The sequence below is a fragment of the Protomyctophum parallelum genome (assembly GCF_964188405.1).
Source record: "Protomyctophum parallelum genome assembly, chromosome: 8".
NCBI lineage: Eukaryota > Metazoa > Chordata > Actinopteri > Myctophiformes > Myctophidae > Protomyctophum > Protomyctophum parallelum.
The window spans coordinates 34,437,324-34,455,578 of NC_139703.1; the positions used below are offsets into that span (position 1 = coordinate 34,437,324).

At 43.9% G+C, this 18,255-nt stretch overlaps 1 protein-coding gene across 3 annotated transcripts in view; it reads left to right on the forward strand.

The window, feature by feature from the left end:
• pcbp4 (poly(rC) binding protein 4) overlaps window positions 1-18,255 on the forward strand; it is a 150,909-nt gene that overhangs the window by 69,477 nt on the left and 63,177 nt on the right. For all 3 annotated transcript variants that reach the window (XM_083771702.1, XM_083771704.1, XM_083771703.1), the window contains exon 2: window positions 16,458-16,907. In XM_083771702.1, coding sequence (XP_083627828.1) covers window positions 16,716-16,907 — 192 coding nt within the window. In that variant the 5' untranslated portion in view covers window positions 16,458-16,715. The remainder of the gene's footprint in view (window positions 1-16,457; window positions 16,908-18,255) is intronic.

Here is an 18,255-nt window from a genome sequence, read left to right on the forward strand (position 1 = left end):
CCTCTCTGTCTGTCTCACAGTCTGTCTGTCTGTATGCTCACATGTACTCTTTTTCTGTGTTCCCACTTTCCTGTTTGCCTGTCTTTGTCTGTCACCCTTTTCCTTTGCCTGTCTGCCGATATCCAGCATTTATTCACTTGTCTGTCTGTCTGTCTTCCTTAGAGTTGGTCTGTCTGTCGACCTTTGTCTGTCTCTCTTTTACTTTGTTAGTTTGCTGACATGTCAGTCTGCTTGTATAACTGATATTTTGGAAAAGTATAAAATAATGCATTTTAGTTCAAATTCAAGATGACAACAAATGCTTTCCCCGTTTAAACAACAATACAGTATCTCCAAATAGGATCTGGGCCGTTTACCTAAACTGTCTCTGGCGTGCACAGCTCTCCACAGCCTCAAAGTATACGTTATGTGATGATGTGATAGCGCTTTGCTGGGTACTTTTGTGACCCCTCTTTATGTCCCACTCCATCTCGCATTCTCTCTTTTGTCTTTAAGTGCATTATGAACAGATAAAGGAGATGAAAAACACATTATTTCTCTAGCACACACAAGAGCGTTATAGACGCCCCTTTTATTCAGGCTGAATGCAGTCATGGTCATGCTTGTGTCCTGCACTCATTGGATTACAAAGGCTGGCACTCTGCACTGGAGCTCCTTGGCACCACACTGCTTTCAGGTGGGAAAAAAACCCCTGAAACAACACAAAAACAAAAGGAACCCTATATATATCCTGCGTGCGTGCGTGCGTGCGTGCGTGCGTGCACGCTTATTGTGGGTTAGGTTGATTTGCATTGGGATTTGTGTTGCATTGTATATATAGACTTGTTTCTTTTTCTCACAATATGTGAGCAAAACAAATCGTGTCTGACCATACCATCGTCCAAAATTAAACAGAACATTTTATAATGACACTAAAACAAAAGAGCAAACTAAAGCTCAGTCACTGACTGGCACAATTATTTTTTATTTTAACCAAATCAATGGCAACATCACCATATGCATCCTGGGCACACGTTCTTAAAAAATAGCAGATCTACAAGCTCACAACATCACCTTTCATTGTGTTGCGTGCTTCTAGCTAGATTTTTGCTATTTGACATACTGTGAAGTGTAAACGGTTTGAAGTGGCTAACAATCATTGGAACGCATCAGCCATGGGAGAGTTGAGATAAATGACAGGGTTGGCAGCTGGCACTATAGCTGCATCCTTGAACTGGATGTTGGATTATTGTCTGCTCAACCCAAGGTCTGTCATATTGCTCCGCCGTGCATGCCGTGTTATTTTAACAAACTGCAGTCTTGATCAAAACTAACAAGGACATTCATTCCATAATAACAACACTGAAATGTCGGCTGTAGTAGTGTATACCACAGAGATGTATTAAGAGAAACGTTGTGTACACACGTTTCCAAAGCCAACTAAATAAATCAAGCCAGCCTGTGCTTATGCAAAAAAAAACAAGCAACCTCTTGGGTCACTGTGTAAGACAGGTCATGAATGTCAACTAACATTGTAACCTGAGCCTGGCAGCAGCACGACATGAGATTCACAGCAGCACAGCACCTCACAGCTAACACAGGACGAGAGATTCACAGCAGCACAGCACCTCACAGCTAACACAGGACGAGAGATTCACGGCAGCACAGCACCTCACAGCTAACACAGGACGAGAGATTCACAGCAGCACAGCACCTCACAGCTAACACAGGACGAGAGATTCACGGCAGCACAGCACCTCACAGCTAACACAGGACGAGAGATTCACTCAGACTTACAGTAGTAAACTGGACCTGCTCTTACAGCACATTTATGGCTAATGTTCCCCCCAGAATATGGATACTGGGGTTCAAGTGGTTAAAGGGGAATTCCGGATTAACCATTTTCTTACCTTAAAGGTTTTATTTTCATTTATTTTTCTTTTAATTTTTTTATTTTAGGTTTTATGACCTCAATTACACCCAAAGAACTTTGAACATTCAGTGGATTTTCTGTGGTCTGAAGTTTTCTTTGGGGTTTTTTGGGCCTTTTGAGCTACAATGAAAACAGGCAACACAGTGAAACAGTGACATCTGCTGGCAAATCCCATTGACATAATGTGACCCAGGCCAGCAGAATGTGCCTCATGTCGCCAGAATGAACATGCCTTAAATCAATAAATAAACTCGTTTTTTTTTTAAATGTGATTTTCTTTTTTTTTCATATTAATACAGTTTGAATGTTGAAGAAGGTTTTCATTCAAACAGATTGTTCATTTGGGCAAATGAAATGTATACATTTATACGTCAAAGTGGGCTTGTTTTTTAACAAGTTTCTGGAGGCAGAAGAGCGCAGTTCCGAGATTTGCATGTTGGTTACGATTGGTCTGGAATCTCTTTGTCCTCAGGTTTCACGCTCTGATCACCGCCCATTAGCGTGCTTGTGTTTGTAAACACAGAAGTATTCTGGGCATTTGGGTTAGACTTTACAGAAAATAAACAAAACCACGTATAGCTACTCGCTGAAATACACTTCCCAGCTTGGAGTCTTTAACCAACAAACAACAGGCTAGAAGCTAGCTAGCCTAGTTAGCTAGCCGTCTGTGTGTTAAAGAGCAAAGAGATCACACGTCTTTTCTTTTAATCACAACTCGCTCATTTCTTGCTCATTTAAAAAAAGGTTATATACTATGTAAACTATGAAATGCAGGCTTTCATTTGGTATATAGAACGTTTGTGTAGGCCGTCTCTAAGAAACGGTATCAATTGAAAAGTAAATCGCTTAATTTTTTTCCTCGCGCACCCAGCAAAGAGCTACGTCTTTTCAAATACGGCCGTTAGTACTGTTAATTCAACATCCGGTGAGGGGAGGATACGGATCGTGTATGTATTGTGTATATAAATCAGGGCATACAGTGGGTGGGCTTTAGACCGGATGTAAGCCTTGCACACTAAATAGACACCCGATGTAGTATGAATCCACCCATCGAATGCACAGGAATTACTATAAATGAAACCAGGTATTGTGACTGCATGTGGACAGATCTGTTTATTAAAATAGCAAATCTACAAGCGCACAACATCATAGCCTGATGCGTCGATTTTATTTATTTAAAATACTGGGTCAATTGTCTGACTTTGATTGCTTAAAGTAGACCTGCATAAAATGGTGTACTGCAGCTATTTACAACCAGGTAGTGTATAAGTTAAATTGAACACTTAACTTAATATTTAATACTTGAATACTTATACTTAGTATTTAATACTTAGTACTTTCAAAAGGGTTTATTGGGGCACCTTACAAATTGCATTGTTTGTTCTACTGGCTTAAACATGTCAGTGTTTCTAGTGTTGCACTGTTGACAGCTAAAACGTCCTATTGTCTCTTGTCCCTCCCATTGTCACACCCACTTCTGTCCAGCTCTAAGGTGATAAAATGTTGTGAATATTGAAAAGGGCTTTTCTCAGCTTTGGGTGAAAGGCCCCAGTCATTTTAAAATGGTTATATCTCCTTCAATTATTGTCCAATTTCATTGAATGATACATCATATGAAAGCTTACATTCTGTACTTTAATAATCTGTAAAAATCTGAAAAATGGAAAAGGCGACATGAGGCATGTTTTGTTGGCACTGGTCACATATATGGGATTTGCAGTAAGTGATGTCACTTACTGCCGGCAAATCAGAGCACCTGTTTGAGCCAGAAAACCCCAGATCACAGAAAATCTACTGAATGTTAAAAGTTCATATTTTTTGGGTGCAATTGAGATTAGAAAACAAGAACAATTCCAAAACCTTTTTTTTAATGTCACAATCCCTTTAAAACACGTGAAATATGACATGACAACAACCAGAGTGCAGCACAGCTCCCACTGGGCACGCTGGGTCTTAGGCTACATCTCTGATATTGATTGCTTGAAAAAAAAAATATATATTGTCTACGCATTTGTCTTTCATAATGACCAAAGACGTGCAGACGTGTTTTGTGTCAACGGGGCTTCTGTAACGAGGTGAACGAGCCACCCAGCGCGCATGCGATGAGCTGCTGTGCGAACCCCTCTGAAGGTTGATTCATTTTTCTTTGCCTCTACCACCCGTTATTGGATATAACATCATCAGTTAAATCATTAATCCGGAATTCCTTTAGGTTTCAGTTGCACCATCTGTCATTCAAACACCATTTCCCTCCCACAACATGCAACCTGCATGGCTGACACGGCCCTGAGTGACCCAGCCTGGTGAAGACCTGTGCTCCAATCAGCTCCCTTCTCTAGTTGGTGTGTGTGGAGCTAATCCAGGAATATGCTAAGTACTAATTCAAGGAATGAGAAGTCTTAGATATGAGGTTTTTATACAACATTAGCCAGCCTGAGGGAGATTGTCCCTTTTTGCTTTAATCTTTCCTTTGAACTTTTTCTTTCTGTTTTGATTAACCATGCTTTCCTATTTCCTTCCTCATTGCTGCCTGTGTGTGTGTGTGTGTGTGTGTGTGTGTGTGTGTGTGTGTGTGTGTGTGTGTGTGTGTGTGTGTGTTCGTGTGTGTGTGTGTGTGTGTGTGTGTGTGTGTGTGTGTGTGTGTGTGTGTGTGTGTGTGTGTGTGTGTGTGTGTGTGTGTGTGTGTGTGTGTGTGTGTGTGTGTGTGTGTGTGTGTGCGTGTGTGCGCGTGTGTGCGTGTGCGTGTGTGTGTGCGTGCGTGCGTGCGCGCGTGCGTTTAGCCCCACTGGCAGCAGAGCTCTTCTCAAAGTGGGTGCCGTGACGCAAGTCCAGGGGTGCCTCATCTCAGAATACTTAATTAATATTTGGAATGTATCAATATAATTTCAGTTCAACCACATAGACCCTCTAAACTTTCTGAAACTGTTGCACTGTACTTGGCACATTCTTTTTCAGCCTACAGTACACCAAGTTTCTTCACCAAAAATAATGTGTTGTGAGCTTGTAGTGTGTCTATTTAAATAATGTGTTGTGAGCTTGTAGAGCGTCTATTTTAATAATGTGTTGTGAGCTTGTAGAGCGTCTATTTAAATAATGTGCTGTGAGCTTGTAGAGCGTCTATTTAAATAATGTTTTGTGAGCTTTAATGTAGAGCGTCTATTTTTGGTGAATGTTGCCTGGGAATATGGATGCTGCAGGGTTCAAGTGGTTGGTTGATAAATACATCAAAGATGCGATTATAATCCATCTATAATGGATAAAGCCTTGTCCTGGAAGAGAGGTCAGGTGGTCCCCAACCTTCGAAACACTTTAGTTTCGACCCTTAACCACGACACTCTCCAGTTGGCGGGTCAGCAGTGATTGGCCAAATCACTGCCCCTCTCATCCAGGCTTCCAGCTATTGTCCTTTCTCTTATGCCAGAGATATACCTGCCTTGTGTGTTCTTGGGGGATTGCAGGCACTAAGACGTCTCTAGGACTGTGGTTTGCTTCCTGCCTAAGGTCCTCTATACGTCTCACCAGACTATAAGTCAAAGTCTGTGTGGTGTGGATACATCCTTCCTTGTCCACACTTGGCCTTACTCTGATGTTTTTGAGTCAAGGTGGGTTGTTTGAACCTTCTCTGCGTCTGGGGGGGGGCAGTCATATCATATTTTTAAGCCAGCTCACCTCCACTCGCGCTTGTTCACAAACATGACGGACAGACAGACAGAATTTATAATAATGTATATTGATATTAATCACATGGATGCCACACACAGAATAGTTTAACTCACTGGATAAACTGGATAAACACTGGATTATAATTTCTTCAGACAAGAGGATCCCAGGCCTACGAGGTAGGCCTATAATTATTCACTTATGAATGTATAGGCTACTGTTCTTTGTCGCGCAAACCAGTGTCGAGGGCCCATGCCCCCCTCCCTCTCTCTCTCTCTCTCTCTCTCTCTAGCTCTCTCTCAAAAGACGACTTTTGCATTGACAATTTGACATACATCCGATATTTTAAATATCGGATATGTTTTACCTCTGCAAAGGTGTGAGTGAGCACTGAGCACCCGCCTTGGTCCCGAACTTAATTAAATAAATTATAATTATATTGCTTCAGCGGAGCACGCACCGTTGTAAGCTTGGAAATATTTTAATTTCCTTTGGTGTCCTTTGATGGATTGATGTCAGTTTGTACATATATAGTAGCCTACAGTGGTAATACAATGGTGCAAAAACGACATAACATAAAAGCCTGTCCCGCTCCTACATGTGTAGAATTATTAAATTAATAGAGTGCGGGCTATATTCATAGCAGTGACCGCGGCTGTGATTTCTTTCCAGCAATCATTTTTATTTTAGGCCTAATTTGTGAAGCCGCTATGTCTGCAAAGCCTTTTTTCTTTTTTTGACGGACGGATCTCAGACAAACTGCTGTTTGCTGAGTCATGCTTGAAGCCTTTTATGGTGCGATATGGGGCGTGGATCAATGCAGATGAGGTTGTCGGGTGCTTTTCCGATCACTTTGCACCAGCTGAATTCAGTATGACATACACCTGCGATACGCCAGCGCACCTGTGTTACACACCACTCTCTGAATAACACGTCATCTCAACGTAGCTTGATCGGACGGATAAATACGATATATGTTTCCGCCACCGTTACACTCTGGCACATTTCATTTTTGAAGAATCAGGCCCTATGTGTGTACAGTGAACACTAAACACTATGCGCGTGCACACACTGTAGTGTGCGTGCGGGCGGCATGATGATATAAATCAGCTTGGTCAGAAAGGTCTACACAGGACAAGGTCACTGCTGTCATTTACCTGTCCCACACACTGCCACCCCTACACACACACACACACACATGCACGGACACGTTGGACACACATTGACAGTTTTGGACACGTGCACAACAACACAAACAATCAACTCAGTTTGCCTCTCTCACCTCTCTCCCTCTCACTCACTCACTTACGCACACACGCACACACAATCTCTCACACACACACACACACACACACACACACACACACACACACACACACACACACACACACACACACACACACACACACACACACACACACACACACACACACACACACACGCACACATTTAATTTGCCAGCACCATGCACCATTTAAATTGCACATGCTGTATGTAAATATCCCACTTGACAAAGGATTGCAGGTGCGACCCCACCTGACCTACACTCAAAGTGCATTTACTACCTCATGAATCACAGAGCATTATGGGAACTCGTATGAATCACAATGCATTGTGGGAAACTGGGAAGTCATTCAGAGAGGCTTCCTGTACTGTACACATAGCATCGCTGTAAGGTGAAAACCTCATATTACATTTGTCCAAAACCATTCCATATCAGTATTATTTTGGAATAAAAATAGTGAAAATAGCAGATGTGGCGTGTTGTGAGTTATAGTAGATCTGCTAAGTTTGGGAAAATCTTGATAAATTGTTAACATATTTGTCACATTTTTTTATGTGGGTCCCTGGCACAAGCTCTTTTGTGACCAAATATCAATGTGTAATTTGTAAATGTTTGAGAACCACTGGCATAAGTCCCTCAAGCTACTAATCATAATGAGCTGAGCAGTGAGCACAGTAGCAGTATCCTATATATGGTACGTCAGCATTGGCTGGTGCTGCTTTCTTATCCATATTAATGTCACATGTTTCCTTGCATATGATATGAGTCGCATACCGAAACATTGTGTTGCATTATGGAGGACTATCTCTGTATGCCACATACATGTATGCAGGCATTAGGGGCTATTTTAGGTCTCTGTGTTGCCATGCTGGTCTCTTGCTGCACCATGCAAAGCCCCCTTTTAGCGTTAGCATCCTGCCCCTGCATGCCTTCTATTATAGTGTTAGTAGAAGCACCCTAGCATTAGTCTGTCCACCAAATTACAGTGTTTAGTGACGGGGCAGCTGAGTCTCTCTCTCTCTCTCTCTCTCTCTCTCTCTCTCTCTCTCTCATGCTTTTTGTGTGTGTCATCGTGCATTACTTTGCCTCTGCATGTCTTACAGTATGTATATCAAATCAATCTTATCTATGGCGTGCGTGCATGCGTGCGTGCGTGCGTATTGCTTCTGGAGCTCTACTCTGGTTGGTTCTTTTTTGTTTCCTCTGTCTGTCTACCTCACTCCCTCTCTGTTTTTCTGTTATCTCACTTCTCTCTCTCTCTCTCTCTCTCTCTCTCTCTCTCTCTCTCTCTCTCTCTCTCTCTCTCTCTCTCTCTCTCTCTCTCTCTCTATCTTGCACTTATCTCTTCACACTCTCTCTCTCTCTCTCTCTCTCTCTCTCTCTCTCTCTCTCTCTCTCTCTCTCTCTCTCTCTCTCTCTCTCTCCCTCTCCCAGTTTTTACCGGTCTCTCTTTATCTCTACTTCTCCTTAACTATTGTCTTAAAATAGAGGCTTTGTCACACTCACTCATATGACACATGAGACGACGTACTTGCACGCACACGCACGCACACACACACACACACACACACACACACACACACACACACACACACACACACACACACACACACACACACACACACACACACACACACACACAGGGGTCATCATTCATTGTCAGCATGGTTCATCCTACACTATTAGAGTTGAGCTGTCTTGACATTTTGGCCTGAGGGTGGCGCTAGAGGAGAAGCCATGGGGTCAGTTCAGCCTCCAGTGATTGTGGTGAACAGACTGACCCACATGTGACACGTACAGTAGCATGCCTGGAGCCCTGCTGCTAGTGGGGCCACACACACACACACACGCACACGCGCACGAGCACACGCACACGCACACACACACACACGCACAAAAACACACCAACACATATAGGCCTACATGCCCCAAAATGCCCCCACACTATTCATGCGTTTCAAATGTGGTATAGTTTCAGCCATGCATGAGCTCAGCACTCTAGTGTGTGTGTGTGTGTGTGTGTGTGTGTGTGTGTGTGTGTGTGTGTGTGTGCCAAAATGCCCCCACACTATTCATGCGTTTCAAATGTAGTCTATCTTTAATAATTTACCATAAATCAACATTATGATTTAGTTAAAACATTTAAGCTCTTGGCAATTCCCACTTCCTTCTTTAGTTCTGTAAGCACATCATTATTCTTTAGACAGTTCACATTTAATTTCCAAAAACCCTTCTTTTCTGTCTTGCCAGACTCAAGAGCACTACTACTGCTAGGTGATCGGAATTGACCAAAACACGTGTCGTATAGTTTATAGGGGTGATATTCTCATTGATATATTCAAATGTAGTCCTATACCTGCCATGTTGGGGACCAACAGTCTGATTGGCGTAGAACTATATCATTAATTTGTTTTCAACACCTGTTTGGTCCCCAACATGGCAGGAGAAGGACTACATTTGAAACTCATGAATACCCAAAGGATAATACCACACAGACACGCACGCATGTACCCTTTCACACAGCTTCAATCTTTCCCTTACTTTGTCCCTTCTTAACCCTCTCTCTCTGTCTCTCTCCCTCCACTCGCGCCTCTCTCTTCCCCCCCACTCTCTCTCTCTCTCTCTCTCTCTCTCTCTCTCTCTGTCTCTCTCCCTCCACTCGCGCCTCTCTCTTCCCCCCACTCTCTCTCTCTCTCTCTCTCTCTCTCTCTCTCTCTCTCTCTCTCTCTCTCTCTCTCTCTCTGTCTCTGTCTCTCTCCCTCCACTCGCGCCTCTCTCTCCCCCCCCCCCCACCCTCTCTCTCTCTCTCTCTCTCTCTCTCTCTCTCTCTCTCTCTCTCTCTCTCCGCTCCCCTCTCTCTCCCTTCATTCCATGCCATGACATCACCATGTCATACCACTGCCTCAGACTAAACCCATTATGGACAACAACACACACAAACAGGCCAATCATGCTAGAACAACATGGCGCCCCCCCCCCCCCCCCCCGCTCCCGCCCGCCTATTTCATGTTCCAGGCGTTCTGTCCTTGACATCGCCGCTGACCGTTAGCCAGTGACATGATTTAAATCAGCCGTCTGCCGTTTTAATCCAATACGTTGTTTTTTTTAGGAATGAGTTGTTGCTGGCTAAAATCAATCAGTGCAGCTGGTAATCAAATCTACCACAATGATTTATACCGTGCGGCCGTGAAATGTATTCCAACTGCGTCTGTTTAATCTTTCTGTTGTTTCTTTCTCTTCTGTGTTTGACATCTCCCTCTCTCTCTCTCTCTCTCTCTCTCTCTCTCTCTCTCTATCTCTATCTCTATCTCTATCTCTATCTCTCTCTCTCTCTCTCTCTCTCTGTGTTTTATCCATCTCTGTCCCGGAACATCAGTCTGCTGTCTCCATCGTGGTGGGGGGGGGGGGGGGGGGGGGGGTTCCTACACACACATTGTGTGTGTAGGAGTATTAATTAATTAATTAATACATAAGAGTATTAAGCCCCTTAAGACCTGTAAATTCCTTCTAAATAACAGCTACTGTATCTGAAAGAAATAACGTATGTTGCTATGTATATCAGTGGTTCTCAAACTTTTTCATGATCTGTAGGTGACACACTATGAACCTGTATATCTGCTATTTCTGAATAGCCAAAACAACACTTTACTGGTTGTAATGGGTTAACCCTTGAACGACACTTGACGGAATTGATGGATTGAATCAATAAATCCAAACCTTCCGTTGACGGAATTGACAGGTTTGTTTTATTCCCTATAATCGGGGGTGGCATAATGTAGCAACCTTTGGCTAGTTTGGGCGTAATCTACCTAAAACCGGCCGAAATCCTCGCGTGCACGGTCGATCACGCACGCGCGTGGTCTTTATGTGCATCGCTGCGTAAAATGCGATATTTGGGGCTTGATTAGAGCTTAATTTGACTTAAAATATACGATGTTAGCTTAGCATCCCGGACATCTGACTGTGTCGCACAGGGCATAAAAAGTAGCGGATGTTATTGTCCTTAAACCGGAAGTGACATCGCCAGATTCGCTCAATTTGGTCAAAATCGGCATAATGGTGAAGTTACCGCCACCATCAAGACTGGGTGTCTAATACTATAGGATTGCCGTGTTAAATTGAGATATATTGTGTATGTCACAGAATTTTCTATTGGCATTAAAATTATGAATTAAAAATATGAATAGAGCTGGCAGAAGTCACTGAAAAGCTGCTATTAGGCTGGCAGTCCAAGGTTAATGGCTTATGTTCGTTATTTTGTAAATTAGTGCCCTACTTCATCATATGAGCACAAAAGTAGTGGAAATAGCCGTTGTGACATCGGCTGTTTTCAATATTTAAATGTAATTAAATTATAATTCAAAAGGAACGAATTTGGACATAAATGTTTTCCGTCGACTGTGAAGATGTATCCTACTATACACTATACACACAGACATAAACACACACGCACGCACGCACGCACACACACACACACACACACACACACACACACACACACACACACACACTGTAAATGCAAGCAGTGTAATGTCTCCACAGGGCTGTCCTTGTGGAGACAGACCCAAGGGAATGGCCAATGAATCAGCCATGCATGAGCTCAGCACTCTAGTGTGTGTGTGTGTGTGTGTGTGTGTGTGTGTGTGTGTGTGTGTGTGTGTGTGTGTGTGTGTGTGTGTGGGGGGGGGGGGGGGGGGGGGGGGGGGGGGGGGGGGGGGTGGTGTGTGTGTGTGTGTGTGTGTGAGAGAGAGAGAGAGCGAGAGAGGGGGCTGGGCCCAGTTTTTAACCCCATGCTAAAGCATCTGAAAGTGTTTCAATAATTCATATTTCTGATTCCTGCAAGACACACGCACGCACACGCACACACACGCGCACACACACACACACACACACACACACACACACACACACCACACACACACACACAGTTCTCTGAACCATATCAGGGAATCCATTGTTGGTGCTGAAGGACACTCAGATGAAAAGTGAGCATAATAGCGACACAGACCAACACACACACACACACACACACACACACAGTACTTTTACTTGTAACAGTGTATTTCTACATTGCAATTTATACTGTAAGTAAAACATTTGAGTACTTCACCACTGGTACCACTGGTACTGTACATGTACACACCCCTGGTACATGTACACACCACTGCTACATGTACACACACCTGGTACATGTACACACCCCTGGTACATGTACACACCCCTGGTACATGTACACACTACTGGTACATGTACACACTACTGGTACATGTACACACCCCTGGTGCATGTACACACTACTGGTACATGTACACACTACTGGTACATGTACACACCCCTGGTACATGTACACACCCCTGGTACATGTACACACTACTGGTACATGTACACACCCCTGGTACATGTACACACCCCTGGTACATGTACACACTACTGGTACATGTACACACTACTGGTACATGTACACACCCCTGGTACATGTACACACCCCTGGTACATGTACACACCCCTGGTACATGTACACACTACTGGTACATGTACACACTACTGGTACATGTACACACTACTGGTACATGTACACACTACTGGTACATGTACACACCCCTGGTACATGTACACACCCCTGTTACATGTACACACTACTGGTACATGTACACACTACTGGTACATGTACACACCCCTGGTACATGTACACACCCCTGGTACATGTACACACTACTGGTACATGTACACACTACTGGTACATGTACACACCACTGAACACAACAACTGCCACACACACACATATATAAAGAAATGAACGATGAAGAAAAGCAGGGGCGCTTCCTTTAGTTTAGTCAGTGGGTGCTCTGCTATAAATATAACTTCAATCAAATAAAGTGGAAAAGGCGGCACTCCGAAGTAAAGGATGCAAGACTGGCTCAGATACACATTCTCATTTACTGAGAACACTTACGTGTCTAGGCCTCAGCCTTCCACGGAGCACATTACAAATATTTTAATAACCACTTCGAGACCAATAAGGCGTAAAATAACTACACCAGAATGAATATAAAATAATCATTCACTGCTATACATGCTGCATGATTTGATGGATCCTATGTGTATCCTGATATCCACATAATGTGTTAGTTTTGTAACAAAGTATTTAGCTAATATAATGTTATTATTTATAATTATTGTTGTTATTATAATATTTGTTGCACGTTCATTTCAAACATGGAAGAACAGCCAGTCAAAGCCCTCTACTACGACCTATATGTTTTCCCTCGCCGTCTCTAGTACGGCCCCTCATCCCTCTTCCTCCCTCACCTCTCTGTTCAATTTCAAAAAGGCCTTATTGGCAAGACAAGCAAACGCTTGTGTTGCCAAGGCAAAATAACACAGAATCACTGAAGAACAACATCTATTCATCAAATGGAGACTTGACATAGTCATTATACTGAGATGTTAAATACAACAGCCTTTGTTGATTTTTGTTAAATACAACAGCCTTTGTTGATTTTTTTTTATAGCAGCCATTGTCTAGGCCAATTTTTGCCAATTAATTCCTCCCCACATATTTCCATTATAGTGCCTATTATACACTAGTTGGTTCACCAGCCAGTGAGGAGCCCCCCCGGGAGGACAGAGCGTCTCCATCCTAGTCTTCCTGTGCGTGCGTGCGTGCGTGCGAGCGAGCGAGCGAGCGAGAAAGAGAGAGAAACGTGACGCATTGAATCTATTAATATTAAGATCTGGCTTCTAATTCTAATGTACAGCATGTGTGCCTGTCTTTGACTACAGTACATGTCTCCTACTGATTTATTGATACTGCACTCCTTTGAAAAGCCAGAACGCACGGGCGACAAATATGCAAAGTTCATCCGAATCAAAATAACATGAAAACGAGAATTTACACTTCACAGAAATGGAGATGGAGAGGAACTAAAGAAGCAGGCGGGGGGGGAAGATAAATGGAGACGGAACAGAGAGAGATCTAGAGATAGATGGGGAGATATATTTGCTCCAGGACTTTATTGGCCAAGTGTTTTTCTCCCCTTCAGATGATATATTTATGTTTTAGTATGATCTACATACGTTTGCATGAGAACGCATGCATGTAGCTATTCACATTTGCATGCAGCCATGTGTGCGTGTGCGTGTGCGTGTGCGTGTGCGTGTGCGTGTGCGTGTGCGTGTGTGTGTGTGTGTGTGCGGATGGGGGGGGCTGTCCATATCTAAACATGGATGGTGTGTGTGCGTGCACTATACTGCAAGGTGTTCGTTCATCTTGCGTGCCTGACAGCCTGCATCAGATTTGTGACCTACTTTACACAGTAAATATCATATGAGACTGGGACAGAGTTTGTGGGAAACACACACACACACACACACACACACACACATACACACACACACACACGCACACACGGCTGCATGTAAATGTGAATAGCTCACAGTGTTCCACAGACACACACGTAGGTACACACACACACACACAGACTACCAGAATGTGTGTTTTGTAGTAAATTAGTGTTTACTCAGACATGGCGATCAGGTCTCTACCACGTTCTCTGTCATATAAGGAGACTGGTTGGCATAGAGACAGATGTCTGTGCAGCTGCTGTCCAGACCCTAATGCACACGTCGCACATGCATTCGCCCCCACACAAGCACACACACACACACACACACACACACACACACACACACACACACACACACACACACACACACACACACACACACACACACACACACACACACACACAAAAGCACATACACAAAATAGGAACTAGCACCAACACTGAACACGGTAGAGTATTAGTAAGCAGACCTACTGCGCATGCACAATTTCACAAAAAAGCTTTTACATAGGATACAGTTACAACTCTCTCACGCACGCACGCACACACACACACACACAAATACTTCTGATACATGAGTATCAACACTCGCAAGCGCTCAGCCAAAAACCTCTCTTTAGCATGCAAAGAGAGCTGAAGTCTGCTCTCACGCTTGTCCTGAATTTGAGTGAAGTATAAATACTTCACTATGATCATGCCCGACTGCCACTTGCTGACTGAAAGCTTATTTAATTCAGACCCCTAAGCCTTTCAAACAGACATTCCAATTTTATTTTTTAATTACCGCACTGACTTGTTGACTAGCGTAGTAGCTTGAGAAAATTATGTTAATTTCCAGACCTTTCCTTCTTCTTTTTTATGCACTCCCTGATGCTGGCAGAGCAATACTGTTGAAACCACGTTCAGAATGTTGAATTTAACCAATCCTCCTGAAATGACCCAGACTCCCAGTCAGCTGGCTCTGTCTGCACAATACAGTACAACCATTTCTGACTGGAAAACACGCACGCACACACGCACACTGTCATCGTCCACATAGGGAGGTATGGGCTGTCATCGTCCATACAGGGAGGTACTGTATATGGGCTGTCATTGTGAGATTGTAAGGTGTTAACAGGCTCTCAGTAACAGTCTCCCATGCTGCCCTGTCAGAAACACATCTTTTACTGACTGACAAATCTGGGTAGCCATTGGCAAAACAAATCTGGGTACCCATTGGCAAAACAAATGAAAAACAGCGCCCTCTTTTCCTTTGAATAGTCTAGACTGAAGCTAATAAATGAAATATTTTAATGCAGTAAAATAATACTGTATGCACACACAAAGGACAGATAGAATCAAAGTAGAGACAAAGCAAGCACAACTCAGTCCATTCAAACAATATGTATACTGGTTGCATGGCTCAACAATGAACAAACCAGCACTCCTATAGCGTCTGGTACTTTTTAATTACAAGTAGGTAGGCCTAAAGCAAAGTCCATAGACAGACATCTGTCCGTCTAGACACAAAATGGCTCACTATTAGGCCTAGTCATCCAAAGTGCCCGTGCCCCTTTTGAACCCATGAGTAGTTATACTTTTAGGACGATAAGAAGGATTTGCCTTTCTGCTTTTAATGTTTTTTGCTTTTAATGTGTTTCTAAAGCTCTAAAGACTCATTTCAATTGTGGTCCCTTGGTGTGTTCCTTGGTGCAGATCAACAAAGATCATTCAAAGACAATGATTATTCATGCGCTTGTTCGTCCAGTCCTCATCGACTACAATTCATTCCATCAAATGTACAGCGCCAGTTAAGCTCCCAGTGCAGTTAACGTTGGAGAACTGACCTTTATTTATTTATTTGTATGTACACACACTGAGGAATCGTTGCTTTCAACGACAAACCAAGAACCTAAATCCAGATACTGCTAACATTAACCACTCAGGATGGATTTGTTTTTACATCCAGATACCCCGTCCAGAACATGCTTCAAACGCGCCTCTTCAGGAGACTTGGCTCATATCTGAACTCATTTGATTTGGCGTTAGGAACCCGTTGCGACAGCATGGCCTTGCTGACGTCGACACCAGGCAGGGTTCGAACCCACAACCTTCCACATGAAAGGCTCTAACCACTACAGCAAATTCGCCTTTACAAGGCTTTCTATTCTGTGGAAGAAATGGATGCAGGAAATGGTCTCTGTGGCACTGGCTCTCCCTCCCCCAACATTAACACAATTCTTCTCTTTCCCCCTCTTCCTGTTTATCTCCACAGAATCGACAAAGACAGCCCAGAAGTACCGGAGAACAGCTGAAGCACGCAGTCACCCAGTCTACACCCTCCACCGATTCCACCAACTGAACTCCTCCAGCTCCCCATCCCCTCCCTTACCCCATTTTCCCTTCACTCCCTGAGTTGTATCTCGGGCTCTGAAAGGAGGGCTTCCATCGCAGGGGAATCTTCAAGGGGTTCTCCCTGGTTTTCCGGCGTGTTCTTGAACATTCTGCAGCGCCTTGGGGCCCTCGGACCTTCATGCGTCTCCCAGTGGCGGAGTCCTCTGTCCACCACACCACCACCGCCACCACCTCCACCCATCACCACGCCTCCTACAACACCTCCACTCATCACCACACCTCCAACCACACCACCATGAGCTGTGAACAGGACTTTGGAGACGGCGGGGTGGGAGTCACCCTGACGTTGCGCCTGCTCATGCACGGCAAGGTAACAGAGAGATTGACATAGACTCGTAGAGATGGGCCGTGCGTGCCCCTTTATCAGTGCTTCAGTACTGGAGAAAGAACTGTATGCATGTTATGTCTAATTTATGCAACAGTGTCAAAACTAGAACATTCATCAGCTTGTAAACCGGCTATTTTTGGCGTACAATCAAGCTGAAATCAGGCTGTAGTGTAGGATCTGTACATAATGTCATGTGGTCTTTCTATATGCCTGTCATGTCTGTGTCAGTCTCTGTCTCATGTGAGGGCTACATAGTGTAACTCCATTCAGTCTGTCTGTGTCTGTGTCAGTCTCTGTCTCATGTGAGCGCTACATAGTGTAACTCCATTCAGTGTCTGTGTCAGTCTCTGTCTCATGTGAGGGCTACATAGTGTAACTCCATTCAGTCTGTCTGTGTCTGTGTCAGTCTCTGTCTCATGTGAGGGCTACATAGTGTAACTCCATTCAGTCTGTCTGTGTCAGTCTCTGTCTCATGTGAGGGCTACAGAGTGTAACTCCATTCAGTCTGTCTCTGTCTGTGTCTGTGTCAGTCTCTGTCTCATGTGAGGGCTACAGAGTGTAACTCCATTCAGTCTGTCTCTGTTTGTGTCTGTGTCAGTCTCTGTCTCATGTGAGGGCTACATAGTGTAACTCCATTCAGTCTGTCTGTGTCTGTGTCAGTCTCTGTCTCATGTGAGCGCTACATAGTGTAACTCCATTCAGTCTGTCTGTGTCAGTCTCTGTCTCATGTGAGCGCTACATAGTGTAACTCCATTCAGTCTGTCTGTGTCAGTCTCTGTCTCATGTGAGCGCTACATAGTGTAACTCCATTCAGTCTGTCTGTGTCAGTCTCTGTCTCATGTGAGCGCTACATAGTGTAACTCCATTCAGTCTGTCTGTGTCAGTCTCTGTCTCATGTGAGCGCTACATAGTGTAACTCCATTCAGTCTGTCTGTGTCAGTCTCTGTCTCATTAGAGCGCTACATAGTGTAACTCCATTCAGTCTGTCTGTGTCAGTCTCTGTCTCATGTGAGCGCTACATAGTGTAACTCCATTCAGTCTGTCTGTGTCAGTCTCTGTCTCATGTGAGGGCTACATAGTGTAACTCCAGTCTGTCTGTGTCTGTGTCAGTCTCTGTCTCATGTGAGCGCTACATAGTGTAACTCCATTCAGTCTGTCTGTGTCAGTCTCTGTCTCATTAGAGCGCTACATAGTGTAACTCCATTTAGTCTGTCTGTGTCTGTGTCAGTCTCTGTCTCATGTGAGCGCTACATAGTGTAACTCCATTCAGTCTGTCTGTGTCAGTCTCTGTCTCATGTGAGGGCTACAGAGTGTAACTCCATTCAGTCTG